We start from the raw sequence: 27,964 nt of genomic DNA, 5'->3' as shown, positions 1-27,964 counted from the left end.
CTGCCAAAGCTGATGATCAGGGAGACAGGATCTAAGAGAATGACATATTATAAGTCAAATGACATTCATCCAAGCTTTAAAACAAAGATAGTTGATCGTCTCCATCATACCATGTCATCAACTAGGTGACATGGTATAAATCCAGAGTCCTAATCCATTTACCAACACGATCAGTGGCAATCGCAGCTCGCAATACTCACGGGTGGCCCCTGGGGGCAGGTGGGGCACTTCGCTCAGGTTCTCGCGGGGGGATTAAAATATTATTATTTTTTTAAACTTACCTTACAGGGTCGCGCGATGCCACCGCTGCTGGAACAGGAGGCATGCATGGTCTCTCTCCTCCAGTAAGCCAATCACAATGCAGCAATGGCAGCGTGGTACTTGGTGCGGACAGTGCCCAGCCAGGCGCCTATAAGGAGGCCATTTTCTCTATGTAGGGTGCATGCAGCGTACATATAGAAAATGTATAGTGCGCATGACTCATTTTGTAGGCCCCAGAGGGCCGACCAAACAGTGAGGGCCCACAACAGTGGGCAAGTCACTCCTCCCCAACCTGTCCACCCGCCCCACCCACACCAGGCATACCCTGCCTTCTGCTTTCTCTTAGCGCAGAGAAAGCAGTGGGGCGACGCTCCTCCACCCTAATAGAGTAGTGGTTCCATCTGCACATGAAAAAGGAATGTCAAGATGGCACCCAACATGCTAGTTGAGGTGTAGTCCGACTCGCAGCGATCTTCACAACAGCAAGGACGCAGACCAAGCCAAAGATGTACCTTCAAGCTCCAAGCAGTTAATGACTCTTCATTAAGATACCAGTATCTATGTTGTCTAAGGTCGCCAATGTAAAATAGGTGTTCATCATTTAATGCCTTTAACTAGTATTGCTGAATGTTGGTGATACCTGTATCCTGAAGAGTTACAAAGATGCTCACTTATTCCATGAAGACGTAATCAAGTGAGATGTTCCAATGTGTTCCTACTGTTGTGGCAATTTGTTTAAGAATTACAGGTAAGAAGAGAAGCTCAGGATTGACGTAGGTTAATTTAGGTAATATGTACTTGGGTGTAACAAGGCGAATATCTGATTCCTAATAGATGGACAAAAATGTAATGCTGTAGGTGTTAATCTTCTTCCAGACGTTTAATATTATTATTATTGCAGTCTCATATAGCGCTTAGCTACCCATAGGGGTTCCTAGTGCTTAGGTGGAAGACTAAACAGCTCATGCGCGGTACTGGAGTTATCCAGGTTTTAGGCAATTCAGCATGAAGTGGAGGATTAGAATAGCCAAGTTTTAGCCTCCTGCAGAAGGCAAGTAGGAAGGAACATCATCGAATGGATTCCAACAGTGGTCCACAATCTGGGACTGCGTGGCGAGAAGGAGCGTCCGCCCATCCATCCTCGGTTGACTCTAAGAACTTTAAAAAGAGAGTAATTGCTTGAGCACAGAGTGTGGGAAGGATGATAGGGGTGACAAGGTTTTGCAGATAATGAGGCCCTGACCATGAGTGGTTGTACATACAGCACAGTGCCTTAAACTCAATGCGCTTGTCCTGTAAGCCAGTGGAGATCATGATGAAGGCGGGACACAGAGGAGTCTTTAGGGATTCGGAACAACAGTCTGGTGGCAGAATTCTGAGCCACCTGAAGCGTCTGATCACTGTCTTATCTGCACCCAGATATAGGATATTTCCTTAGTACAGCCTGGACACAACCATGGCCTGTATGTCAGTTCTCTGGGCTGAGAAGGGAAGTACCCACAGGATCTCGTTAAGCCACCTTAGTGGCAAGGCATAAGGAGGTACCTTGGTTACTTGGTGCTTCATGGAGAGATTCGAGCCTCAACAGAAACCAAGGTTCTTCACCTTGTGAGTGGGTACAGGAGGGGTTCCAAGTGAGGAGGGCCAATGTTCGGGCCCCCCAGAGTTTGGGATTCCAGCCTAGTACCATTAGCTCCGTCTTGTCACCATTCAACTTTAGGGAGTTTGAATGCATCCAAGTGGAGACATGGACGAGGTATGAGTTGAGGTCTTCTGAGGAGGCAACCTCTGCAGATGTTTATTACATCTGTGATTGCAGGTTCAGTAGTATTACAGTTTTTTGAAAGAGTACTGTTGTGCGCGGGAAGGTCAAGACATCTCACAGGGTTTTAACTTCAAAGAGACAGACTAAAAGGTAGAAAACACCTTTGTAGAGTTTGTAGGTGAGTTACTAGGGACTTGTTTTAGTTTTGGTGTTAAGCAAGAATGTATCTCTTACGTTTCTAAAGAGAGGTTTTGGTTAGAATATGATTTCATCATGTCTGAAAGGTTCACCTGGTTGTTTCAACTTCCATTTCCTTTTTGTAAAAATACAAAAAGTTGCAATTTTATTATAGTTTTGACAGACTGTCGAAGGCCCCTGCAAGTCTTCCTATTGGACTAATAACTTTTAGCCATGTCTGGTGTAAACCCTTTGTTTCCAGAAAAGTTCTGTGTTTTGGTTTCAGCAACTTTACTGGTATGGTATCAATGTGTTTTTAGTTATAATTGAACTGGACTGCTATTTCTTCTCCTGTGGAGCAAAACATGCGCTTCCCTGAAAGCAAACAGCTTTGATGGGGAAGCAGGCTCAGTGCTGCTGTTCTTGTGGTGCCACTGATGGAGGCCAGCATGGAGGGACTGAGGGATGAGGGCACAACATGGGGGTCAGGGCTCTCTCCAGTACTGCTTGCTGGGAGGTACAACACAGTGGTACAAGGAGTAAGGGCAGGGAGGGTCGGAGTGAACGCCTTATTGGATAAGGGCTGGAAAATAAAAGGGTTTTCTGATGGTCAGAGGGGCAAAAACGGGGTGACAGGGCGTGCAGACAGATGGTAGAATACTGATGCCGGGGTGCAGGATCAAGATATTGATTTACAGCAGGATATTGAAGAAACATGAACTGCCCCCTTTGAGCTGGAGAGAACCACAGAACCACAGTGGAGAGAGAAAGAGAGAGGGCATGAGAGAGAGAAAGAAAGATGGAGAGAGAGAAGGAGAGAGAGAGAGAGAGAGAGAGAGAGAGAGAGCGCATGTGAGAAAGAAAGAGAGATAGAGAGAGAGAGAGAGAGAGAGAGATAAGAAGCGCTTTAATGGCATTTCGAAAAATCCTAAAAAATGTAGCTTACATATCTGTGTGTAAAAAAGTCTCATAACCATTTTCTTAACTAACTTAAGCCTGCGAGATAATTACCTGGACAGCTCGAAGAAGCCCGAGCTACTTGCGCCCACACTTCCACAGCCCTTGTATAAAATTCAGGCTTTCCTTAGCTCACACGTGTGACCTCTCCCACAAGAAGTGCTTATGGCATGTGCAGAATAAGTGGGCGGCTGCACTCAAGTTCTCATGTAGTTTCTGCACTTGATGGGGCAGTCATGCAGTAGTCCAAGCATGTATGGCAGGTGCATTACACGCCTGCTTACCTCTACCACTTGCCCTGCATACTCAAGGAATACGGTGGTTCAGAGGCCACCTAACTGTGCAATTACACCTTGAAGCATATATTACATGGTACGCTCCCATCCATTGAAAGAAAAAAAATACTGATCATCACTGTAGGGTGCTTAATCTGCCACTACTTTGCACATCATCGCAATCGTCTCCAGTGGTACCCAGTAATTTAGCATCTGCAGGTGAGGAAAGCTAAGTATCCTTCCTGTAAATATAATGGCTGCTTCTTCACCTTTCTGGATGCTGGCTTTACATTTCTTGAAGCCTGCAGGAGGAGCTTAGGAGAAGCTGCAGCTCTTCACCGGGGCACACTAATTCTTTTATCCTTAGATATCAGGCTTCAAAGGGATTTGTAAGCGAGGTAAGTCCCGCTGCCTTGTGCTGTGATCAGAGGTAATGCCTGTGTCTCTCCTCGCTGTCAGTCAAGTGAGTGCACGAAGGGTGACATTCTGCTGGCAGCAGACCAGGCTCTGGGAGCTTAGTCGCCTGAAGTCATCAATATGTCCTTGGCTGTTCTCTCTTCTTTGGCTCAGAGGGTGGGGGGAAATGAAAACCATTTTGCAAACTGTATTTTGTTTTGTTGCCTTTGATGTCTGTGCATAATGCTCATGCTCCCTTGCAACTGCTTCAAAGTACAGCACACTTATCAGGGTTGGAGGCACAGCCGGGGTGGAAGAAGACATAGGGCCTGATTTCCATCTTGGTGGACGGGTATCTCCGTCTCAATGGTGTCAGATATCCCATCCGCCGAAATATAAATCCCATTATATCCTATGGGATTCATATTTCAGCGGACAGGATATCCGACACCGTTGTGACAGAGTAACTCGTTTGTCAAAATCTAAATCAAGGGGGAACATCCTTTACAACGCGGATGTTACCCCGCACTACAGTTATGACGCGTCTTTTACAACGCAAGTCGTAACGACGACTTGCGGTGGGGGGCGCTCAAGGACAAGAAATAGTAGATTTACTATTCCAACACCTTCCCTACTGTACGTGGGCTGGTGTTGGAATAGTAAATTTAACTATTCTAAGTCCAGCACCCCTACAGCGCAAGTCGTGGTAACGACTTGCGTTGTAAAAACCGCGTTGTAACGAGCGTTGTACCGTCGTACATCCAAATCAGGCCCATAGTCTGCAGGAACATGTAGGTAGCCAACTATCATCCAAGTTCATTGGCTCGACAGACTGTCCTTCTCTGTGTTTTACACAGTTTGCCTCAAGGAGGAAAGTCAGATGGAATGAGTTCAAGAGGGATGAGTTTAGAGAGTGGAATGACCTCCCTGCTGAATGGATGTATGTGAGAAATGAGGGAGTGAAACCCTACTCACGCAGCAATCACAATCCTTGTCAGGGTGAGAAAACCCCCAAATTAACCTGAGCTCAACCCTTTGGTATCTAGGCACAGAGCAGACAGGCTTAACTTAGGGGCAATGTCTAAAGTATTTATGCAGCACTTCAAACAGTAATAAAGTGAAAACACAACACAAGAAAAATCCCACACCTATTTTGAAAAATAGATTAGCATTTAATAAAGGATTTCAGACCCAAGCAATATAAATCCAATCAGTAGAACGGAAGGTATGCATTTGAAAGATTTAGATGAAAAGAGCACCAAAAGGCCCAAAGTACCACTCGCAGCAATCTGGTCATGTTTGGCCATGAGAAAGTCCCAAGTTCAGAACAACTGCAAGGGTGCGCAGACGGACACAACAACTCTATTAGAACTGCTGAAATGTTACCTACTCAGTCCAACGGAAAGAGCTGTGGATGGGGCTCCAAGGACGGACCATGGATAGTCTTCGAAGTAGCGTGAAGTGCAGGCCTGGCATTACGGATGGGCATCGCAGTAGCACGAAGATCATGTTGTCATGGTGAATAGTCAGATCCGTGGCACGGAGCGTCGGGCTGATGACACTTCACATTGGCAGGCTGTGCAAGTGACAAAGTTTTGGCACTAACGGGCTCGTACCCATTTGCAAAGAGCTCAGAAACTAACTTCAATTCAGCCGCTCTGAGGCCACACCAAGAATCCAAGTCCAGAGGGGCACCACTTGGAGGTTAGGGGCTGGCTGGATCTGGGTGCTTGTTCGGTAGTTGTGAGCCTGTTATGTCCCTGCGGGTCTGGACAGGAGTCCTGCAGACTAGCCCTTGAAGTCACTCTGGAAGTCCTGAGTTCAGGGGCTGGTCCAAATCCCTCTGACTCAGACAGGAGGACAGAGGGCAGCAATCCAGCAAGGCAGCAGTCCCTTCATCCATGTTTTGTATTTTTATTATTACATGCTTGTAAGTTATCAGCAGTTTTTAGAAAAAAAAGCTGTTCCCATTCCTGAGGCTGCTACTCATACCTCATTGTAGCACCAACCTCCCCAGTTGCTAGGTCTGGCCACACACATGACTCTGCAAGGAAGGAAATAGGAACTTGCTCCTACAAATCAAGGTAAAACATCCCTGTGAAAGGAAAGCCACAAGACTAAGATTTATTTTCCATTGTTACTGGAGTTGTCTAAAGCAGGGAAGGAAGGACAAATGGGTTCTGGGAAGTGGAGGTTTTCTTTGGTAATTGTTGGGAGTAACTGTGCTATCCAAGGAAGTCGGCTAGTTTGAGAACCAGGTCATCAGACGAGAACTACTACGCCTGGCATTATCAATGGTACTAAATGTAAATGTAGTTGAGCTTATATAGCGCACAGCTACCCGCAGTGGGTTTCCCGGCGCTTGCTTAGGGAACCCTTCCTGGTATTCCCCTGTGAGATAGCAGGGTATCCACAAGGTGAAAGTCAGGCATCCCGCCGCGAGGGGCCGTTGTGGAGATTATGCAAGCTATTGCCCAGAGTCGCAGAGTGTGAACCCGTGAGTCGAGGAGGCACCGGGGCGAGAATTATCGAGTCCGTGGAATTTTTAGCCCAAGACCCGCCGAGGCGGGGAATTGAACCCTGGTCCAGGACCGATCTCAGCTTCCGGGTCTGCTGCCTCTAACCCCTGAGCCACACTTCTCCACAGGTTGATCATTTGGGACTGGGAGTCATATCATACAACTGGATCCTATTGTTACAGTAAAGACAATTGCTTCAGATTGCATCAGTTTCTCTCTGCCTGAAGCTGTCAAATGAATCAAATCAATTTTATACGCCTTTGATGGTGGAGCCCACCACACTGAACCCCATCACACTCTCAATCGCACCACATCTAATCACACCGAGCTTTACTATTCCATACTTCACACCTCTCTACCATTCTCAACTTAAAACACAACTTTTTACCACACCCATCCACTCCACACCACCCATTATCACAATTGACTTCATTACTCAATAACACACCCCACTACACTTCTGTGTATAATACAAGACCCATGAGGTATCAAAAAGTAGATTCTCAGGATTCTACTTTTCTTTGAGGGAGTACTTGTTTTGGGGGTACTTGTTGAGGAGGTACTTGCTCACCTCAGGAAAGGTAATCTTATGAATTATCATAATGGCTGGGGTGCATTGGTGTGGGCCTATCATGACTTGCATTGCACGCAAAACCGTCCATGCCACGGTCAAACTCTAAGCCATGGATTTGAAAGCCATTGCCATCATTCTGTGTTATGCAAACAAACATAAATATAGCAATATCTCAATGAGCTGAGTCTTCAAGGAAGGTGAAGTTGAGTGTTTCTGATGCTTGAGCTCAGTAAGGCTGAAACAATGTTCGAAAGGTGATGACGTATAGTTGTGCAGGTGATCTCAAGGAGGCATTTGACTTGCAGGTAGGATGATGGGGGATTAACATTCTCGAAGTGGGGATAGTTAAGACGTATATGCCTGGAGGGTGTGGCCTGGGGGCTATCAAGGTGGATCCTGCACAACCTTCTCTTGTTAGCGGTCTGGGAGTACGTTTTGCTCAAAAGTAAAAACGTGAGAATGAGCAAAGCCACCTGGAAACGTGGGAAACTCGCTGGTGACTACTGAGGATGGGAAGACTGGTATATATGAGGGAATAGGCTGATTGGAGAAGCCCCGATGGCTGTTGAGACGAAGGCCGTCGCGACCTGGATTTTCGAGACGACAACGGTCCTGGGGGAACAGCGAAGGGAAGATCTAGTGAGAGTTGTGACAGCTTGGCCAGTGAGCCAGGAGGTGAGTGGAGCCAAAGCTGATCAGGGGCACAGGGAGGGGATGAAAGGGTTGACTTCCCCGTGCCCTACTCCCCCGCCAGAACGGTTTGTGGCACTTAAAGTAATGGCGGGAACAAATCGTAGAGCCTCTCCACTGCAAAATTATCTGTATGGAATCACCACCTTCAAGTTGAATGCGTGGTATCTGCATGTGTGTCATTAAGCCATTAATGATTATCATTTTGGAATCACAGTAATATGACATAATAACTGCTGTTCCTATCTCTCCATCATTAGAGGATTTATAGCATTTGGTCATAGCAATCCTTGGCCCTCTTCATTAATCCCTCCCAAATCAGTGAGTTGAGGCATAAACAGAATTTTTTCAGGATTCCATATCGATAATTTTGAAGTTGATATAAAAGTAGCGAATGGTCATAATTTTGTAACATCGCCGCTCTGCCCAATAGGGATGGGGGGAACAGGGATGAGTATGCTAAGTCTATTTGCAGCCTTTCTATCTGAGGTATTATATATCGCTCTCACACATAGATTTGTTCCCATTGCCATGTATACTCATAGGGGTTTATTTACGATGAAAGCTCAGAGTGTAGGGCTGCGCAAAATATGGCAGCACCGTGCTGCGACATTTCCAAAACGCAGGGATGCACCCTACTTCAAACAATACAGAGCACCCCTATGTTTTCTCTAGCACTGGCGCTAGAATTAGCTGCCTAGCACCAACGCAGGCTCCCTTGCACCATAGTGCAAGGGTGCCTATGTTGCAGGGAATGATTGTTTATGTGAAGGAAGGTGTCCCTTCCTGCACTTAAACAATCCATAATGGGAGGTGTTACTCGTGTGTGTGCTGCAGAATGCAGCACACATAGAAATAGCAAATCGTCACTAGATGTAGAAGGTAGCAGACATGCTTAGAGAAACCCTACTATTCATCGATTGATGATACTGCAAAAGTGGCTGCATCACAAACACTTCCTGTCATGTCCTGTCTCCTTTTGACAATAATTCTTCCCTCCCTTGACTCAAGTACTTTTCGGTAGATGTCCCAACCCAAGGGATAAAAGGCCTTTGGTGAAACTGTATCTCTATCTTGAAGAGTGAGACCCTGATCAAGAGGCTGCTATTTTAGTCTTGCCAGCACTATGTTTTGAGGTAGCTAGTTTGGGAATTAGCACCCATTTCGAGGCTACCATTTTAGGGAACTACGCACCCTTTACCAAAATAACATGACAATTGATTCCCCCCCCCATGGGGCGTATATGTTGGTTTTCAGTTTGTTATTTAGTGAAATTTATGCAGTATTACATCTTCTGTAAAAGGACAGGGAACTACTCATGTGTAGGACATTGGGTTACTGGATGAGGGAGGTGAAGCCCTTGTGATGTATTCTTATAGGTTCTGTATCGATCCCCCTATTCCTGACCCTGTTCTGGTTAATAGTTAACTAGCAGCCAACCCACGGTGCAAAAACCGTTATCTGATTAAGCCACACCACGGCACAGAAACGTGTTATCTGATTAGGTAATAACGCATGCCATCTAATTAGACAAGCACTATTTCTCCAGCCCCTGATAAGGCATACGGAGTTCTCAAAACAAATCAAACCTATGACAACCTGGGAAAAACCCTGCGGCCATTGTTTTGATTTCACAGAGAACTTCAGCAAAAGAATGTGCGAACAAGCCCATTCGTATGACATCCTTATTGACGTATCTATGTCCATCCTTACGTCAATCTCGACACCTTACAGGTATAAATATTACCGACGTTGCCTTAAGCAAACACATGCGGTGGTGACGAGATCGGAGCAGCGCGACGCGCTGAGGAGCCCAGCAGAGAGCGAAGCCCACACGCGCTGCCCCGCCTTCCTGACGCGCTGAGAACAAGAAGCTGTTTTTCTCCTGCCGAGAAATCCAGCACCGGCGCTTCCAAGCGGCCCTCGCAGGCAGCTGGAATATCAAGACCAGAGACGAGAGATACCAGCCCTCAACCATTCTAGATCTCAGGTACAGAACTGAACAACCCCGTGCAGAGAATTCTTGAGTCAGTCACTTGGCAAAACAAACTTAACTTAAACTGCTACTTATCTACTCCCGCTCACGTATTAGGCTTAGGTCAGGTACACTGGGGTAGGCGTAGTTAGAAGCACCAGTTGAGTACGAGTAGTCAATGTATATATGTATGTATCTATTTTATCGATTTTAAATATCATATGGCTTAGAAACCATATCAATGCTTCTGCAGTATTATTTTATACTTCTGCTTTTATTGTATGCACTTTACTTTAACCATAAGTATCGCAATAATATCGATTCATTTCTCTTGTACGAGAAAAGAGACTGATCAATAAATACCATCTTTATTGAACACGCCCGTCTCTTCCTTTTCTCTACAATCTGGTGAAACTAAGAATGCACGTACTGACTGAGTAAAATAAGTTGTCTTTTGTTTTCACACGACTCTAGAGATACACTCTTGATTAGGGGAGAGCAAAGTTGTCATGTTCTATGGTTGTCAGAAACTAAATCCCTTCTTGTCTATCCAGGGAAGTTAAACTCCTCCTTGCCTATTCGAGAAAGTTTCTAGTGAACTCTGAGCTAGCTGGCAAAACCAAAAACTTTAAGTCTAATATCGTCAATAGAAGACCTAGTTAACCTCTGCCCTGGGTCTATACTACTGAAGGTATTATTCCAATGCGCAGAGCCTATTGGGATAATAGGAACTACACTACATGGCGCCCAAACGTTTGGATAGGCGATAAAACTAACGCAAGACATTAGAGTAACTCAGTCGTGCTTTTTCACACAGAACCCCTTTTTTTCCCATAATACTCCAAAGACGTCTGGAGTGGGTAAAAGGTCATATCCGCCAAACCTCGCAGGAGGAGACTCCTATGTATGGTTCTTGGTTTAGTCAACGTTGAAGGATACACTGTTCCAAAATATTGTGCATCTAATCTTTGTTTCCATAGAAACCTGATCTGCAAACAAACAAAAATAACCTTCCTGTCGGTAAAATGGTAGACAGTGATGATGAAAGGGAGACAGTTAGACTAGCAGCTGAACTCCTAGCAGCTGATAATACTCTGCAACAAAATGACCCGGATATAAAACTCATCCCGGTCAACATAAGAAAAACTATAACTTCAAAACTTATAGAAAATGGACTGACATCGAGAGGTGGTACAGTCATATTCGTAATTGAGGCACACGAATATTGGCAGACAGAGGTATTCTATTCATGGATAAACTTTCCAGCAGCGAACGCTGTAACAAAAGAGTTCCACTGTTATAAAATAGAGGAACCACCGGATACCTACACTCCTTTCGAGGAGGTAGAAGTACCGCTCAAATTCCAAGAGCACCTGCTCTTATTTGATGGCGCCCTAAAACATAATAATCACATCACCAGGCTCGGTCCACTAGGTAGACCAGGAGCAACGTGGCCGGTCCTAGCCGGATACACACCACATCCAGACATTGAAGAAATGCCTGCAGCAGAGCTTTTAATACAGCTAAAACAACTAATCAAAATACATAGACAATTAGTCCAATATGTAATGCGGACTTCAACAATCCAACCAGCAAGTAAAATTCCTCAGCTGACCCCTCATCAGGGTAACACAAATAAAATTACACCACAGAACATACAGTCCTGTCTGGGTAAAGTCCCCGCAAAACGGGAACAAATACCCTTCTGGCTAGCACAAAAAATCACTCAAATAGAGGCGGTGTTTCCAGACACCACCCCTGTGGATAAACACAGGATTCTGACTATCTGTCTTCCAATGGGAATCGCACCACACGTGGAGGACTGTGACACTTGGGGTACAGTCTTTGCTTCCATATGCACAAAAACACATGGTGTACCATCCATGTCAGTAATACCAGATGTGCTAAAACAGATTCAAGATGAATATGGTCCAGAACCCGCTTTAACTCTTGGTATGAAATTACTGAAAGACTTCAAGCAGGTCTCGGCTATATTATTAGCCAACATAAAGGGAGAAGCAGCAAACGTGGCGATCCGCCAAAGGTTAAAAGAGACAGACATAGCAGACCAACCAACTGAAATTGCCAGAATCATAGAGAAATCCTATGAAGAACTAGGAAGAGATAGTCTGGGTGGAATACCGGTAAAACCCCAACTGATTGAAAGTCCTGAAAAGATATTTATTAAAAATAATTTAAACACTCAAAAAAAGAGCTGGGATGGAAATAAACAATCCAATCCTAAAGAAAAAAGATTCCAGTAAAGAGGAAGGTCTCCTCGGCGGAGAGAAAGGTCTCCGAACCAAGGACGCAGGTCTCCCCAAAGTGAGCCCTCTGGGAAAAAATACAACCTTAGAAATAGGGATAATATAAAGAAACCTGATAGATATCAGGATAATGATACACGTCCCTCTCAATCTTTTCAGACTTCCTCGCAGAAATCGGAAAGAAGAGGACGATCAGAACACAGGGAAGAGCACGTCAAGTCCAAAGACAAGGAACCTGCTCATCCAAATAAAAAGTTACAATTTCCAAAAAAGAAGGTAGCCAGTATTAAAGTAATCAAAGATGCCGAGAATACTGAGGACACAGCTGAAAAACGGAGAATGGGCTCAGACAATGCTAGACAGCACAGCAGAAGTGAGCATAGCTCGCAAAGTCCTTATGAATCATCTGGAGACAGTGGACACGAATGAATACATTCAGGTGCAAACTGCAGACACCAGAGTTAGCAAACCTCACAAAATATATGAAATAACATTACGTATAGAGGGGGATAAGACTAGAAAAATAAGGGGTCTTTTTTGGGATAATCTCTCCCAGGGCTATGACATCCTTCTAGCTGAACGAGACTGGCCACCCGAATTTGTCAGGGAGTGCCCTCATGGCGAAGAAATAATTATGCCTGCCTTCTCAAATCATATTCCAATTCATAAAAAATATACACTTGCTAGAAAGTGGGCAGTAGCTCAAGCTCCTGCTTTATATAAAAATCATGTAGGATGGGATGAGGACTCTCCTCCCCACAAAATCCAGTTAAAATCACAACCTACTGCACAAAGGCAGTACCCAATTAAGCAAGAAGCTAAAAAACAGGTAAAAGAGATCCTAGATCAACTTGAATACCAGGGGGTGATTGAAACTTGCACCTCACAAATGAACAATCCTTTGTTTCCTGTCTCCAAACCAGACAACTCATATCGTCTAGTTTTGGATTACAGACACCTTAACTCATGTTGCAAAACTTTTGCAGTACAAAACTCACATAGTGCTGCACTAATGAATAACATAGTGCGCAAAAAATACAAAACAACATTAGACATCTCTAATGGATTCTTTTGTCAAAATATAGCACCAGAGAGCAGATATTTGACTGCATTCTCAGTAAATGGCTCGCAAAAAAGCTTCTGCCGTTTACCCCAGGGGCACAAGAACAGCCCAGGATTATTCTCAAAGAGAGTAACAGAATTACTACAAACATACGATGACGAGGCATTATCATATGTCGACGACATTTACCTAACAGATGATGACTTGGATACTCACTTAAAGAGAGTGAACACCATAATACTTGGGTTCGCAGCAGAGGGTTACAAATTCAACTTTAAAAAATCTAGAATTGCCCATCTGACAGTCCTGTTTTTAGGATATGAATTATCAAGTGAAGGCAAAAGCCTGGCTGACAATTTCCTAGAGAAATGTGCTGTACTCCAAGCTCCTAGAACACTAAAAAACTTACAATCAATTCTAGGCTTCCTAAATTTCGGAAGAACATACATTGCAAACTACGCAGAAAGGGTCAAACCCCTTTATGATCTAATAAAACCAGATTTTAAAAGAATCAATTGGACTCAAAAACACACAGAAATTTTGAGATCTTTACAAACAGACATGCTAATTAAAACAAAATTAGAAACACGTGATAACACACGCAATCTTGTGATTCGAGTCATCCCAGGAAGATGCGGATTCACATACCTGACCTCTAATGAGGGGGAAAAGGTACCAATTGCATACAAATCACACTTGTACACAGAAGCTGAAAAGAAGTTCAGTATTAAAGAAAACATTGTTCATGCGGTTCAGACAGCTGTAGCAAAGGAAAAATACCAAGCAGACGGTAGACAGTTTACAGTCAGAACAGCAGAATCAGCTTTTGAGGCATTAACAACACCATGTAATTTACCGACAACTGCACTAAATCCAGAATGGATACAATGGGTAAATTCTGTTGCTACAGACAAAGTAAAATACTATTTTGACCCGGAAATGAAAGAATTAAAATATCTAGAATATGAGAGAGAATACCCTCTGCCAATCGACATTCTGCCTTTACGACAGTACGCCTGTGTAATATATACAGACGGGCATGCTCAACCCTCAGTTTGGGGAGAGCTGGCTTACAAAGCCACATGCGAAATTGTAAAAGAAGTGTGGCGCGGAGGTAAATTAAGACCTCTACTTACAAAAACACACTCAGTGGAAAATAATTCAGAACAACAAACTGAAATAATAGCGTTAAAAATGGCGCTAGATAATGCCGATCGCGAATTCCCGACACTTATTGTGTGCGATTCGTATTACTGCGTCAAATCATACAATAACGATTTACAGAAATGGATTCAAAACGGTTACAAAGATGACACAGGTGCAACAATAAAGCAAAAAGTGCTTTGGGAACAAGTAGCTCTTTTACAGAAAGAACTACCAAAAACTCACGTGATACATTCAGTGAGTCATCAGCGTGATGGCGTTCACGTTGCAGGGAATTTATTGGCTGAGAAAGCCACAACGGCAGCAACTGAATCGGCTTCCGTAGTCAAGAAAAAGCGTGCAGTAAAACACATTGACGGTGAAACAGTGCTGGCAGTGAAAACGTCATCAAAAGGCGACTGTTCGGCGCTACCGATCAATTATCCACTCAATTATACATACATAATCGATGCAAACTCAGTCCCTTTTGCTCGAATCCCTGGAGTGGGGGATAGAGTGATTCCAAACACGGACAGGAGAGGCTTGTTAATAGCAGACGCACATATGGGTGAAGGTCTCAGACACCTTAAACAAAAAGATTCTCTGGAAGAATTACAATCAGTATACTGGTGGCCAGGCATGAGCCTGCATCATCAGCTTTTTGTAAAAAACTGCCCTGACTGGAATAGAGATCGCAGTGGCGAGCGAGGAGGACTGCTACCTTGGCACTTCGCTACAGAAAAACAACAACGATAAGAAAGTACCCATCACGAAAAAGCGTTATATTAACATAAAAAGACTAATTTTCACTTATGATGTAGGACCCCAGCGCTCGGCTGACGTCTGAACTGTTATAAAAAGATTTGCGAGTCTATAATGGCATATACGCTAGAAGCATGCTCCGTTTGGTTGAATGTTTTTTCCTCTTGCCCTAAAGCGTGTGAAAGGACATGGCCAAATGAGCTTAGCATAGCGGGACTCTTCTCACTTCCTACCTGAGGGAACGGGATGGTGTAAAGAAAAAACCAAAGGCATAAAGCAATCTATAACAGCAAAGGTATTAGGTTCAGGAGCTGGGTGGGTCAAACATCTAATAAGTGTCCAACGTAGTCTAAATAACCTGCCAAGAAATTCTCTGCGGGGATTCAGTCCGTACGAATTATTGTTTGGAACTAGAATGATGGTCTTAGATCTTGACAGTCAGACTTCAGTGGTTAAAGAAAAAAGCTTTGATATCAAAGATCATTTGGCTATTTTACAGGACTTAAACGAAACAAGGAAAGACCTGAGCAACATAAAGTTGAAACAACAGCCAACGACCACTGAAGAAACACCACCTGTCCCAGCAAGACCTGTCTGGATTCCAAAAATCGGGGATCTAGTCAGAGAAAAGATCGCGGTAAAGAAGGAATTTGGGCCTTCTTACAGAAAAGCAGTTCCTGTCTTGTCTATCAACGGGACAAGATCAGTAGTACTACCGCCCCTTGCTGGTAAAAAGGAGAACAGAGTTGTATCAATCGACCTGATAAAACCACAATCATGTGGCCGATAACAAACAGTAGGCCAAGTGGGCTCCCGAGAAGTAGTAGAACACCAAGGTTTGCTACAAACACAGAGGTTCAATCTAAGAGGCTACTCACATTTGAAATGCCAACAGAACAACAACAAGGACTATGCAACAACGCTATGGAACTTAAACCTCTAAAAACCCAAATAAAAACATTTAGCAGAGACACACCAATCTACAATGAAGTAACAAATGACTATGCTGCTGCAACAAAACACACTAATAAAGCAAACAGCAATCCTGAAGCAATAGGAACAATAGACAGAACGGCATCCGGTTACTTCATCAACTTCAGTGATTCATCTGAAAACCTGAGTGAATCAAAGGAACAAACATCAACAAAAACCTTTAAAAATAAAGCTAAGGAACTTTTTCAACATCTGAAAGAAACCTATCTGATTTCTCCATGGATTGAATTCTGGGTGGCCTTAGGTGCACTTATCCTCATACTTTGGCTCATCATGGTACTATGTTTGGGACACTTCATTGAGGGAAAATATGCTAAAATGGACACAGCAAGCCAGAAAATCAACTTGATCCTCAAACCACACACGTCTTCACACGTCGAGAAAAGAGAACTTTCTTCAGTCAACTTCACAGCCAATCCGATACCCGGTGGGGTAGCATGGGACAATACTGATTATGAAATCTATGGTCCGGTTGAAATCCTGAAGTATCCACATCAAATAAAGATCTCATTGAGTGACTTTGTAAAACCAAGCTCAGTTGCTGATGATTGGGACGTTGAAAGCATTAATAATATGATGTCTGATCTAGTGATGTCTGCTAAATTTACAAAACATGATTATTTGCAGGGTTCGTCTAATTATGATAAAATGTTCTGCTATAATCACTATAGTAATCATTATCTGCATAAATCTGCACAACCTAGAAATGTTTTAAATTTTAATCAATGGGAACACTGTGCAACCCCTCCAAAAGGTAGCTCAAGAACCTTTTATGACAAATATTCATATTTTTCAGGGTTCAACACAAATAATGCAGAGACATTTTATTTCAAATTGTCAAATAAGACAGGTACAAAAACCATGCTTACAAATACTAAATTGATATATTCAGATTCGTTTTTTGAACAAATGAGTACATTTGGGTTTGATTACTGGGACAAAAATGTTGAAGTAAAAAGTGTTTGGGGTACAAAGGAATGGCAAGTACAAGGTATAGAATCATTGTTACTGTGCAACCCCTCCAAAAGGTAGCTCAAGAACCTTTTATGACAAATATTCATATTTTTCAGGGTTCAACACAAGTAATGCAGAGACATTTTATTTCAAATTGTCAAATAAGACAGGTACAAAAACCATGCTTACAAATACTAAATTGATATATTCAGATTCGTTTTTTGAACAAATGAGTACATTTGGGTTTGATTACTGGGACAAAAATGCTGAAGTAAAAAGTGTTTGGGGTACAAAGGAATGGCAAGTACAAGGTATAGAATCATTGTTTAGAGCCTGCATGATACCAGAACAAATTATATTTTTGAATGACACTATTCAACAAACTACCTGTCTTGGCCTAGCCAAAATCAAAGACTTGAACAAACCGTCTATTCCAAAGCCAACAATGAACAGTAATAGCTCTATAGATGAGGAGATAGACGTAATCCATATATTAAGCCAAAACAGAACACATCCAGATTGGAAAAAGTGGTTGATCTGGCCCACAGATACTAATAACTGTCAAGACAGATTCCTGAACAAAATCCAAGGGTTCAAATTGACCAGGCCAGACCCTAGATATTCCCAAAGACAACACCCAGGGATAATCACCACATACAGTGTGGGCAAGCTCTGCCTTCAATGGCTACAAACATCCACACTGTCAGAAATTAAGCAACACCTAACTTTACTTACTGATGGTGCTGACTTGCGTGATTTCATTATGGGACCGCGCAAACAGCGTCAAAAATGCTTCATAGCAGCCTCTGTATATGCAGCTTATAACGAAGCCTGGAAAGTAACTCAAATTGAAACATCAGAGAGAATACGGGAAATTGACCGTATTAATTTGGAAAAATCACTTTCTGTAGTGGACAATGGGTTAATGACTCTGTCCTCCAGAATATACTCTTTGGACAGCATTGTGTCTTCAGCAATCGACATAATATCGCAAGACTTACTGTTGTTACAACACGGTCAGTCCCAATTGCGCTCTATTGTACAACTTGGCTGGACGTTACAAAATCTGCTTTCAGGCTATGTGCCTTGGCGTTTAATCAACACAACGTCACTATTCAATATCTTTAACCTTACTGATAAACAAATCAGTATGGCACAGAAGGGTGCTGATTATACAATCCTGAGCATGAGAAACTCGAGAGATTACCATTGACAATGTCAGAACGACCTGTCAGTGAGTGGATAATACATGGAATAATTAATATTCCAATATCTACTTTCAGGTTTCAATACTGCCAAAAATATATACAGGCTGGCATGTACGAAAAATTGGGTAAAGGATACATTAAGTCAACATGGAACTTGCCCTATACACATGCATGTGTCAGTAATAAAGGCCGGAAAGTGTTTCTTAGTGGCAACAATTGTGCCATGTCACTAAGCGGTACACTTCTGTGTAATGGTATTAGTTTACACGGAGCCTGTGAAGGATCCTCAAATAACCTTTCATGTCACCAGCTAGGCACACCTGCGACACAAATAGAACCATTCTTTAGGAGACTATCGAACGGGAGTTACATTATAATTGTAGACCGCAGATGTTGTAGCTTGGTGCCCGGAATACCTTATCTCATAAGTACGACTGCGAAGGTCATGTGCTGTGAACGAGTATTGTTCCCCAGCGCAATGCCAGACAGGTAGGCAAGGTTATGGCCGAATTTGAAAATTTCTTCCATTAGAGTTGATACTTTAAGCAGAATGAAAACTGTGCTCCTTCAGACGCCGACCAGGCTCACGTCATCAAAAGAAACGTATGATCTCCAAGTTGCAAGGACGACGGCAGAGATTCATTCATTGTTATCAACTAATTCCCCCATACATTTCGCAGACATCCTGAACGAAATCTTAAATATTTCTGATACCAGTGGAGTCTCAAATGTATTTAAGACAGTGTTTTCAGGGGCTCTAACACCATTTAAAGCCATTCTGGGTATTTTTCCAGACTTTGTCCATTCCATCTTTGGTGGACTTCCTCTCCTTTTGGGACTAGTGGCAGGAATCCTATTTTTGATTCTGTTATTTCGCTATGGCAAACCGTGTCACAGACAAAACACCTGCGACAAGGGAAGAAACAATCCTAGCCATTGGATACCGGGACCGGATATCTAAAATCCTTGGACTGTCCCGACTAAGAGACCTGAACATGACTTGGTTTCTTTCATTTAGACCTATGTGGCAAAGCTGTGTTTTACCTGTATTAAGGTGCTTGCTATGCGGAGAAGAATGCGTGTTGGACACCTGTCTGACGCTACAATCGGATGCGTCAATGGATGCAGAAACTTTGTTGGGTCCGGTCACGGCTCATGCATTGTGCTGCCCCCAGCGGCTACCAATCCTGATGACGGCATTCGTGGAGACTTCACCACTACGATTGAGGAGTAGTGAGGTTCAAGATGAAAGCAGCATCGATCAGGTACGACCTTCTGTCAGCTATGCTGATCAAAACATCAATGAAGGCAATCATGCTCATGAATGCATGGTAACATCTTTTTCAGAGTTAATGGAACTTTCACAGGAAGCTGTTGACAGCTTTTTCGAGAGTCTAAATGATATGATGTTCTCACCAGAGCAGAAATAATGACTTTTTAGCAAGCAAGCGCAAGGCGTTTTCAACACCCTGAATTTGGCCTTAAACTTTGATAATGAAGCATCATGAACAAAATTTTTCACCAGTTTACGGACAGTGGAACATAAATTTTCACAGCCCCAAAAATATTTTGAATTTTTTCGGGACACTTATCTTCTGCTTAAAGTAGAGACTATTCTTAGAGAACTATATTTTTATTTTAGGACCTTTAGAGATATTAGCTGCCCTCTGACCTGTTCATAATATTTTAATTTGTGATGAAATGGTCTCGCACTTTTTCTTCTGTATTAAGAGCCATTTCATGTGTTATTTCAATGTTTTATTCATAATGATGTATGAATATGCGTGATTAATTTAGCATTTTTTCTACTGCTTGAGTGCATATAATGCTTCTCGTAGATTACATAATTTCAAAATGCATATAGATGTATTTTGGGGTGGTACGGTATACACATACACTACGAAATATTTACTATGCCTAGATCTTGTAAATATGGACATAGTTAGCGTGGAGTGGGTGTGATGTATTCCTATAGGTTCTGTATCGATCCCCCTATTCCTGACCCTGTTCTGGTTAATAGTTAACTAGCAGCCAACCCACGGTGCAAAAAACGTTATCTGATTAAGCCACACCACGGCACAGAAACGTGTTATCTGATTAGGTAATAACGCATGCCATCTAATTAGACAAGCACTATTTCTCCAGCCCCTGATAAGGCATACGGAGTTCTCAAAACAAATCAAACCTATGACAACCTGGGAAAAACCCTGCGGCCATTGTTTTGATTTCACAGAGAACTTCAGCAAAAGAATGTGCAAACAAGCCCGTTCGTATGACATCCTTATTGACGTATCTATGTCCATCCTTACGTCAATCTCGACACCTTACAGGTATAAATATTACCGACGTTGCCTTAAGCAAACACATGCGGTGGTGACGAGATCGGAGCAGCAAGACGCGCTGAGGAGCCCAGCAGAGAGCGAAGCCCACACGCGCTGCCCCGCCTTCCTGACGCGCTGAGAACAAGAAGCTGTTTTTCTCCTGCCGAGAAATCCAGCACCGGCGCTTCCAAGCGGCCCTCGCAGGCAGCTGGAATATCAAGACCAGAGACGAGAGATACCAGCCCTCAACCATTCTAGATCTCAGGTACAGAACTGAACAACCCCGTGCAGAGAATTCTTGAGTCAGTCACTTGGCAAAACAAACTTAACTTAAACTGCTACTTATCTACTCCCGTTCACGTATTAGGCTTAGGTCAGGTACACTGGGGTAGGCGTAGTTAGAAGCACCAGTTGAGTACGAGTAGTCAATGTATATATGTATGTATCTATTTTATCGATTTTAAATATCATATGGCTTAGAAACCATATCAATGCTTCTGCAGTATTATTTTATACTTCTGCTTTTATTGTATGCACTTTACTTAACCATAAGTATCGCAATATTATCGATTCATTTCTCTTGTACGAGAAAAGAGACTGATCAATAAATACCATCTTTATTGAACACGCCCGTCTCTTCCTTTTCTCTACAATCTGGTGAAACTAAGAATGCACGTACTGACTGAGTAAAATAAGTTGTCTTTTGTTTTCACACGACTCTAGAGATACACTCTTGATTAGGGGAGAGCAAAGTTGTCATGTTCTATGGTTGTCAGAAACTAAATCCCTTCTTGTCTATCCAGGGAGGTTAAACTCCTCCTTGCCTATTTGAGAAAGTTTCTAGTGAACTCTGAGCTAGCTGGCAAAACCAAAAACTTTAAGTCTAATATCGTCAATAGAAGACCTAGTTAACCTCTGCCCTGGGTCTATACTATTGAAGGTATTATTCCAATGCGCAGAGCCTATTGGGATCATAGGAACTACACTACACCCTACTCAAGCAGCGACGATTATTCTTGTCAGAGTAAAGTCACAAGCAAACCCTAAATTAACCGGTGCACAAAAGCAGTCAGGCTTTACTTAGAGGCAGTGTGTAAAGTATTCATGGATCACGTCAGACAGTAATAAAGTGAATACACAACACAAGAAAAATACAGTAAAATAAAATAAATATTTGATACCAAAATTACAAAAATACAAACAGTAGAAATAGAGATATGCAGTTTTTAAGATTTAAGCGAGAACATTGGCTAAAAACTCTAAGCACCAACTGTGGTTATCTGGTTGCGTCGGACCGGCTCAAAGTGACAGGTTCAGGCTGACCATGATGGAGCGTGGGATGGATACACCGACCAATTTAGGCCCTCTAAATAAAGTACCTTAAATCCTGGTTGCTGAGTGTTGCGAGATCTTACGCCAAAGAGGCATCATGCAGCGGTGGTTCTGATAAAGCTGCATGGGTGCGATGTGCGGTCCTGTATCGTCATCGCAAATGCTGTCAATGGGAGGGGAGAACGATGGATTGGGTTGTGGACCTGAGTATGTACCAGTGGATGAGATTAATTCAAACATTCAATTCATCACTTTTTGTGTACTTTAGTGTGCCACTCTAAGTTGGATGGTGTAGCATCCTGCTACAATGACCACAGACGCTATGTAGTATTATCACTAGATCTTTATTCTCTTACAACCACTCTCGTCCCTGTCCCTACTCTGACTGCCCCTTTCCTGTCCTGTCCCCTCCTCTTCCCCTCTGCCCACCTAGCTCCGCCCACCCCAGCTACTGGACTGCTAACTTCATTACATCTCCCCCTTTCTTAATAAAGTAACAACTGAAAGAAATAGAGATCAGTCCATCTCTGTGATCAGTCTCTTAGGAGGCCGCACTTGACGGCGGGGTCTCGCCAGTATGGACACGACATCTTCAGGTGAGGGCTCTTCTGTAGGTGAGGGTCCGATGTCGGGTGCAACAGTCTCAGGGCTGTCCCTGCACACAGGTGTGGGGACCATGGGTGCACTTGCATGGACTTCAGGAGAGCACTTCTTAAAGTGAGAGGCGTTGCGGGTGACTCTTCGTGTCTCTGATTCTGCTGTCACCATGGTGCCCTTTTGTTGGGTGATCGTCAGGGGCTCATCTTTGAAACGACAATCAGTCTTTTGGCGTTGTTCCTGCTTGACAACGACTCTGTCGCCTTCTTTCAGGGAAGGGGACCGGGCCCTTCGCTTGCGGTCCGCATACTCTTTCATCTTGTCCTTGCGGTGCCGATCTGTGATGGCCATGTCTCTGTGTTGTTGATTCGACGGAGGTTTTTCCAGGGCTCCGTCCCATGTGGGGATCCGATTCCTCATTGTCCTCCCAAGCATGAGAGTCGCAGGGCATTGGCCCGTCGTAGAGTGAGGGGTGGTCCTGTAGGCACTAAGGACCTCGTTCAGTGCTGACTGAAGATCTTTCTTTTCGGCCGTGGCTTGCTGGAATGTTCTCTTAATGGTGGACATGAATCTTTCCACAGTGCCGTTGGCCTGAGGCCAGAGGGGCGTGACTTTGCGATGTTGGAAGTCCATGTGTTTCGCGAAGTCGCTGAACTCATGACTATTGAATGGGGGCCCGTTGTCCGTCTTGATGACCCTGGGGACACCCCAAGTAGCGAAGACTTCCTCAAGCACCTTGAGGGTGCAGGCGGCACTGGTGGATGATATGAACTGGGCCACTGGGAACCTGGAGTATTCATCCAGGATGATGACTACATACTTCCCGGACTGCAAGGGGCCATAAAAGTCCATGGCAACTTCTTGCCATACCCCATCAGGCAACGGGGTCATCTGTAGAGGAGCAGGTGGATTACTGTGGCTGGTCAGTTGACATGGGTGGCAGTCTTTCAACGTGTCCTCGACCATCTGGTCGAGAGCTGGGAACCAGACACGTTCTCTCAGTGCTCTTTTGGTGGAGACGACTCCTCGATGACCTTCGTGGGCCAAATCGATCACTCCTTGTCTCAGTGTTGCTGGTATAACTAGTCTGTGGTCTCTGAGGAGGAGGTCGTCACTGGTTACAGAGAGTTCGTCGGAGACATGCCGGAAGGCCTGTAGTCCTTTCTTGACAGCAGGGTTTTCCTCTTCCTCCTGTGGGTGGTATCTCCATCTGTTGGTTCGGGTGCGCTTTACCACTTCTTGTAGGATGCTGTCTTGGTTGGTCGCTTCCCGAATGGCATGCATGGGGATTGCTGGTGGACGAGCATGATTGGTCACGAAGTGAATGTATTCCTCCGCAATGGAGGGTGCAGTCTCTGATGAGTCTCGGGGGTGGCGAGACATATAATCAGCTGGATTCTCATCCTTCCCCGGTTTGTGAATAATCGAGAACGTGTACTCTTGCAGCCGCAAGCCCCATCTCTCGATCCTGGGGGGCATCTTGCACTTGGGATTCCCATAGATCGTGACAAGTGCCTGATGGTCGGTTATGAGCGTGAAGTGTTTCCCGAATATGAAGATGTGGAAGTGCTCGCACGCCCACACGACAGCCAGGCTCTCCTTCTCCGGTTGGGAATATCGTTTCTCAGGGTCCGTTAGGCTCCGACTGGCATAAGCGATGATTCTCCTTTGATCCGACTCGTGGTCGTATTGTGCCAGGATGGCCCCTAAGCCCACGGGGCTTGCGTCCACAGTGATTTCCGTTTTCCTCTTGGGATTGAAATAGGAGAGGCACTTGGCTGATTCCACGGCGTGTTTAATGTCTTTGAAGGCACGCTAACACTCCGGAGTCCATACAAATTGCGCGCCAGCTTTCGTGAGGAGCCGCAGAGGGTGACTTACGGTGGCGTAGTCACGAATGTAGCGGGCGCAGTAGCTTGCCATCCCAAGAAAGGAACGCAGGTCGTTGACATCAGCCAGGCTCTTGGTGTTGTTGAGCGTGGCGATTTTGTCCGGGTCTGGTTTCATGCCACCCGCTGAGAAGATGTGCCCGAAAAATTTCAGGGTCGACTGATGAAATTCACATTTGTCCTTGTTGAGGGTCAACCCAGCGTCCATCAGAGCGAGGCAGACACGATCAAGGGCGGTGTCATGCTCTTGCGTGTCCGAACCGTAGACCAGGATATCATCGCTGTAATTAAGGGCGTTAGGTATGTGGTGGATGACAAGACGTATGGCCTCCTGGAAGATCTCGGCGGCTGATGAGACGCCTAAACTGAGACGTTTGTAGCGGAAGAGGCCAAGATGGGTGGCAAACGTCGTGATGGGGCGAGAGCTGGCGTCTAGCTCGAGCTGGTGGTAGCCCTTGTTCAGGTCCAGTTTGGAGAACACAGTCGCCCCATTGAGGGCTGTGATCATGTCGCTCAGGAGTGGGCCTGGATGTCTCTCCCTCTCGATAGCTGTATTCGGCAGACGCATGTCCACGCAGAGACGGACTTTGTTTTGGGATCCTTTCTTGGGGACGATGACCACCGGGGACACCCAAGGAGTGGGTCCCGCAGTGCGCTCAATGATGTCGGCGTCCAGAAGTTCCTGCAGTTCACATTCAACCGCGGATTGCAAGTGAAAAGGCACTCTACGCGGGTGTTGAGCCACTGGCTTGATTTGCTCGTTGATATGCAGGTGGATTTGACGGCCCTTCAGTTTCCCTAAACCTCGGAAGAGGGAAGGGAATTTCCCAGCGCAGTCCGAGATGTCATGGACGTTGAAAAGGATGTGTACCAACTGAAGACGTTCCGCCGTGGGGAGGCTCAGCAGACAGTCAGCCTCAGGCCCTTTAATAACGTGGATAACTGCCGGGATGGAGAGCTTGCCATGCGTGAGGGTGGTGTCAAATTTGCCCAAGCACTGGAGAGGTTTCTTCGCCATCCAGGTGTAGACGCGGACAGGCGCGAAATGTAAACGTGGTTTGGGGTCCATGCGGTCGTGTTCGGCAACAGAAATGTAGTTGAGCGATGCTCCGCTGTCCATCATGAACTTGGCGGCATGGTTGCCCACTTTGATGTCGAGGCGTGGATAACGTTTGAACTGATCATGGTCAGCAAAGTTGACATATTCGGTGGTGTAGGATGAGTGCCTGGATGAGGACGATCTGGAGTCCCTTGAGGGGGAACGACGGTCCCATCGGGAGCGCCGAGAGTCGTGACTGGAGTGGGAGAACGTGGGAGATCTGGGAGGCTCTTGCTGAACTGATCTGATGTGATGGCGCTTAGTCTCTACTCGTGAGGGCCGCTGCGACTCATCATGCCTGTCACCATCATTGCGTTTTTCTTTGTGGTAATCCCCACACATGGCCTCAAAGTGGTTGGATCGTCCACATTTTCTGCACCGTTGGCCCATGGCAGGGCAAGAGTCGATGTGAGGGTAGTGGTACCCGCACCTAAAACAGCGCCTCGTGCGTTCAGGTCTGCGATCTCTCCTCCCGGATACCTTCCTTCTGTAGTCCGGGCGTCGCCTGGGCGAATACTTGGAGCGCCGCGATCTGTCTCGCGGGTGACGTCTTCCACTGTCGCGCCGATCCTGACGTCCCTGCCGCCTCTCAGTGATGCGGTTGGCGTGTTCGTGGCTGGTACTAGGTCCTGTTTCAATTTCCGCCGCATTTTCCTCGGCTTGGTCGTACAGTCGGGAGTTTTCTTCAATCTCCGCTAGTTCCTGTGGTTTCCTCAGCAGTCGCCGTCTCAGCGACTCCGAGTGACACCCCGTGATTATTTGAGATTTGATGGCTGCATCCGGCGAGAAGTTGGTAAAATCGCAATGCTGGGACTGCCGCCGCAGCCGATGTATGAAAGAACTCAGTGGTTCTTCTTTTCCCTGGCGCTGCTGGTGGAATTTATGTCTCTCATAGTCAACGTTTCTCTTATGCAGGAAACGGTTATTTAGAACAGTTCTTACTTTGTCATAGGTGTCACCATCTGTGGCTGGGATCTCTCGTACAATTTTGCTTATTTCACGTCCCCCCAAATTGCGAAGTGCTATGATCTTGTCTTTGTCTGGTTCAATTTTGGACCCTTCAATATAATCCTCAAAGTCCTCTAGCCATTCTTGCCACTTTAATCCCATGCTGCTTCCTGTTGTGACTGACAATGGCTCCGGGGCTCGCAGGTGGGTGCCCCCTTTGACGTCTTTCTGTGTGGGAGGGTTAGACATCTTGTCGGTGTGTTTTGGTGCCCTCGTCCACTTCTTGCGTCAGCGACTGGCGTGCGTTTCCACGGTCTGTTCTCTTGTGGCTAGCAGTGCTTGTTTGTCTCTTTTCCACTTTATTTTCTTTGGCCAAAGCCTGTTCCCTTGTGAATAGCAGTGCTTGTTTGTCCCTTACAGCTAGCAATGCTTGTTTGTCTCTTTTCCACCCTCTTTTCTGGATGCCTGACTCCAAAATGGCCGCCTCTATTTTGCTCAGGAAGGGTGTCCCAGGAATCGCCTGACTTAAAGATGGCCGCCGCTAGGGGAATCTCGTGTCACACGAGATCTCATTCAAGCCTCCATTCTCCACTCGGCACTCACCGGCAGCCGGCTTCTTCAGGCAGCTCACCCTCCGCACCTCTTCAGACGCTCCTCAGGCACCGGAGCAGTTCAGACGCGATCCGGGCAGACTCCGGTTCACTGCGGGGCTTGCAGGCGAATGCTCACGCATCGGGGGTGAGTTTTCTTCCGTTTTTGGCGCGAACAGCGCACATTCAGCACCGCTCGGCAGGCGGTTTCCGCGGGGCGCCGTCCTCCGCGTTGGGGCACTTTCTCTTCCCTGCTAGGGTCTGGCAGAGTCAGGGTAGGCTCCTGGCTTCTGTTCCTGCAGCGCTGGCTGGTCACTGCACACTTCTTGCGCAAGTCGCGTTTTGGCGCGAAGGGTCTCCTTTACCTTGAGCGTCCAAACGCTCGGCGCTTCGGCTCCCTCCTGGGTCCCTCTCAACTGCTGGGGGGGGGGACAGGGTCACCGGTTGCTGGCCTCTCGTGGCCGGTCGTAGTTTCGTCTTTCTGGCCAGCGCCTTCTTCTCCTCGACGCTGCCGGGGGAGAGGGCTCTCTTGCAATGTTCTGTGGGTTGGGTTTAAGCTGATCCCACCCTCGTCGCCAGCTGTAGCATCCTGCTACAATGACCACAGACGCTATGTAGTATTATCACTAGATCTTTATTCTCTTACAACCACTCTCGTCCCTGTCCCTACTCTGACTGCCCCTTTCCTGTCCTGTCCCCTCCTCTTCCCCTCTGCCCACCAAGCTCCGCCCACCCCAGCTACTGGACTGCTAACTTCATTACAGATGGGTATGCCCAGACGTAGGTACAGTGTGCCACTGGAACAAAGCTGTACAGATCATACACAAGAAATCTCAGTGTTTCTCTAGTTTTCTGAAGCAGCCCAGCCTTGGACATAGGACTGTTTTGAGCAGATCACTCACCTTTGTGCTGTTTCCTCCCCACAGAACTCGTTGCTAAGATTGCTGTCAGCCAAAGAGCGGGAAAAAGCACGGACCGCCTTCTCGTTGCTGGACCAGGACAACGACAGTCTCATCAGCGGTGGCGAGTGCAGAAGAGCCCAGGCCGCGTGGTTCCGGAAACACCCCAAGGAGGCCCCATCCTGCAATGTCAGGTACCTGATCCATTTCTGAAGAGTCTACTTATTGATGTACCTGTTAAAACCTATCTACCGTCTTTAATGATGCCTCTCCTTATAAAAAAAACTTCCAGGATCTAGCCCAAGTGAGT

General features: G+C 45.4%; 1 protein-coding gene across 1 annotated transcript in view; it reads left to right on the top strand.

The window, feature by feature from the left end:
* Nucleotides 1-27,964, top strand: part of PHF24 (PHD finger protein 24) — a 440,073-nt gene that overhangs the window by 380,776 nt on the left and 31,333 nt on the right. The window contains exon 6 of the mRNA XM_078677234.1: nucleotides 27,682-27,848. Within this exon, the coding sequence (XP_078533360.1) occupies nucleotides 27,682-27,848 (167 nt within the window). The remainder of the gene's footprint in view (nucleotides 1-27,681; nucleotides 27,849-27,964) is intronic.

This window comes from Lissotriton helveticus, chromosome 2_1 (assembly GCF_964261635.1).
Source record: "Lissotriton helveticus chromosome 2_1, aLisHel1.1, whole genome shotgun sequence".
In the NCBI taxonomy this organism is placed as follows: Eukaryota; Metazoa; Chordata; class Amphibia; order Caudata; family Salamandridae; genus Lissotriton; species Lissotriton helveticus.
Note: the sequence above shows the minus strand (reverse complement) of the source record. Positions and strands in the feature narration are given on the sequence as shown.